This window comes from Microtus ochrogaster, chromosome X (assembly GCF_000317375.1).
Source record: "Microtus ochrogaster isolate Prairie Vole_2 chromosome X, MicOch1.0, whole genome shotgun sequence".
In the NCBI taxonomy this organism is placed as follows: domain Eukaryota; kingdom Metazoa; phylum Chordata; class Mammalia; order Rodentia; family Cricetidae; genus Microtus; species Microtus ochrogaster.
In genome coordinates this window covers 49100417-49102070 of record NC_022026.1, presented here as the reverse complement: position 1 = coordinate 49102070, position 1654 = coordinate 49100417, and the positions used below count along the sequence as shown (strand labels likewise).

The 1654-nt window shown below is 40.7% G+C and overlaps 1 protein-coding gene across 4 annotated transcripts in view; it reads left to right on the top strand.

Moving 5' to 3' along the window:
- The window catches only part of Phka2 (phosphorylase kinase regulatory subunit alpha 2), an 89978-nt gene that overhangs the window by 57879 nt on the left and 30445 nt on the right, over nucleotides 1-1654 (top strand). For all 4 annotated transcript variants that reach the window (XM_026784856.1, XM_026784855.1, XM_026784854.1 and 1 more), the window contains exon 20: nucleotides 1069-1242. In XM_026784856.1, coding sequence (XP_026640657.1) covers nucleotides 1069-1242 — 174 coding nt within the window. The remainder of the gene's footprint in view (nucleotides 1-1068; nucleotides 1243-1654) is intronic.

The window sequence follows — 1654 nt, the reverse complement described above, 5'->3', positions numbered from 1 at the left end:
TCTCTCTCTCTCTCTCTCTCTCTCTCTCTCTCTCTCTCTCTCTCTCTCTCTCTCTCTCTCTCTGATATACCATGACATATATAACATATCTGTAGAGGTTAAGGATAACTTTTGGAATTGATTCACCTGCTCTACCATGTGGATTCTGAGGATTGAGCTATGGTTGTCAAGCTTGGCAGCAGGCGCCACTACCCACTGAGCCATCTCACTGCTCCTCTTTTTATTATTTATTTTTTAAAATGGTTCATTTGCACCTCAGACCTCTTGTGAGTTCATTTGCACCAGCTGTTCCTGGTGCTCCTTAAGTGGGTTTTCAGAGCTATTTAAACTAAATACTGCCCTGAGAGTGAACCCAAAGCTTCATGCATGCCTGTACTGCTGAGCTGCACCACCAGCCTTATAAAATAGATTCTTAAAGGAGAAACACATTGCTTGATTTTTTAAAGGAATGGTAGGAATGACCTAGTTTTGATTAGATATGAATGGTGAAACCCCACACGTATATAGCATATCTTAATCTGAATATGGTTTCAGGTCAAAGCGACCCATTTTTACTTTGTTTATTGTTTTATTTTGTTCTTGTTTTGTTTTTCAAGGCAGTGTTTCTCTGTGTAACAGCCCTGGCTGGCCTAGAACTCACTACTTAGACCAGACTGTCCTTGAACTCACAGAAATCCACCTGCCTCTGCCTCCCAAGCGCTGGAATTAAAGGCATGTACCACTACCACCTGGCTCAGTTTTTACTTAGATAACATTTGTAAGTGTACAGAAAGCTCCATAAGGCTTAGCTTTTTCTAAGATTAAAAGATAGGATTCAGCTGCTATTCTTCATGTTGTTTTCATATTCTACTGCTTACCTTGGGAGGGTGTGACTTAAACACTGTCTCATTCTGGATCTCCTTGGTCTAGAATGAAGATTTTCAAACAATAAATTTATATACACATGTGATGTACCTGTCACTAGCTTTTTCCTTTTAGTTTGAGTGGAGGAGCAAATTTATTTAGCTAAATATTGTCTACTCAACAGCTTGTTTGTATTGATTCTTTTCCTTGGTTGTCCAATTGCAGAAAGCCAAGATGAACTTGACCAGTATATCAACCACCTTCTTCAAAGCACAGCCTTGAAGTGCTACCTGCCCCCGCTTTGTAAGAAGTCAGAAGACAGCCATGTTTTCAGTGCTATCCACTCTACTCGGGACATACTTTCTGTGATGGCCAAAGCAAAGGGTTTGGAAACTCCATGTATGTTATTAAGCTCTTCTGTCTGTTAAGATACTTTCTTTTTTTTCTTTTTTTTTTCCGCGACAGGGTTTCTCTGTAGCCTGTCCTAGAACTCATTTTGTAGACCAGGCTGGCCTCAAAGTCACAGAGATTCACCTGCCTCTGCCTCTGCCTCCCAAGTGCTGGGATAAAGGTGTGTGGTACTACAGCTCAGTTAAGGTACATTCTTTCATCAAAGTCATATAATTCAAGTCAATCCTAAAAGACAAGATGTACCCCTTTGTAGGCGTAAGTCACAAACAATGCCACAGCAGTTTGGAATTATGATTAATAGGGTATTATTTATTTAAAGGGGAAAAAACTTACAGATCACCGTCAGCCCTCTGTACAACCAGGAAGGGAGTCTAGTCGCCAGCCGAGCAGGAAGTGAAGA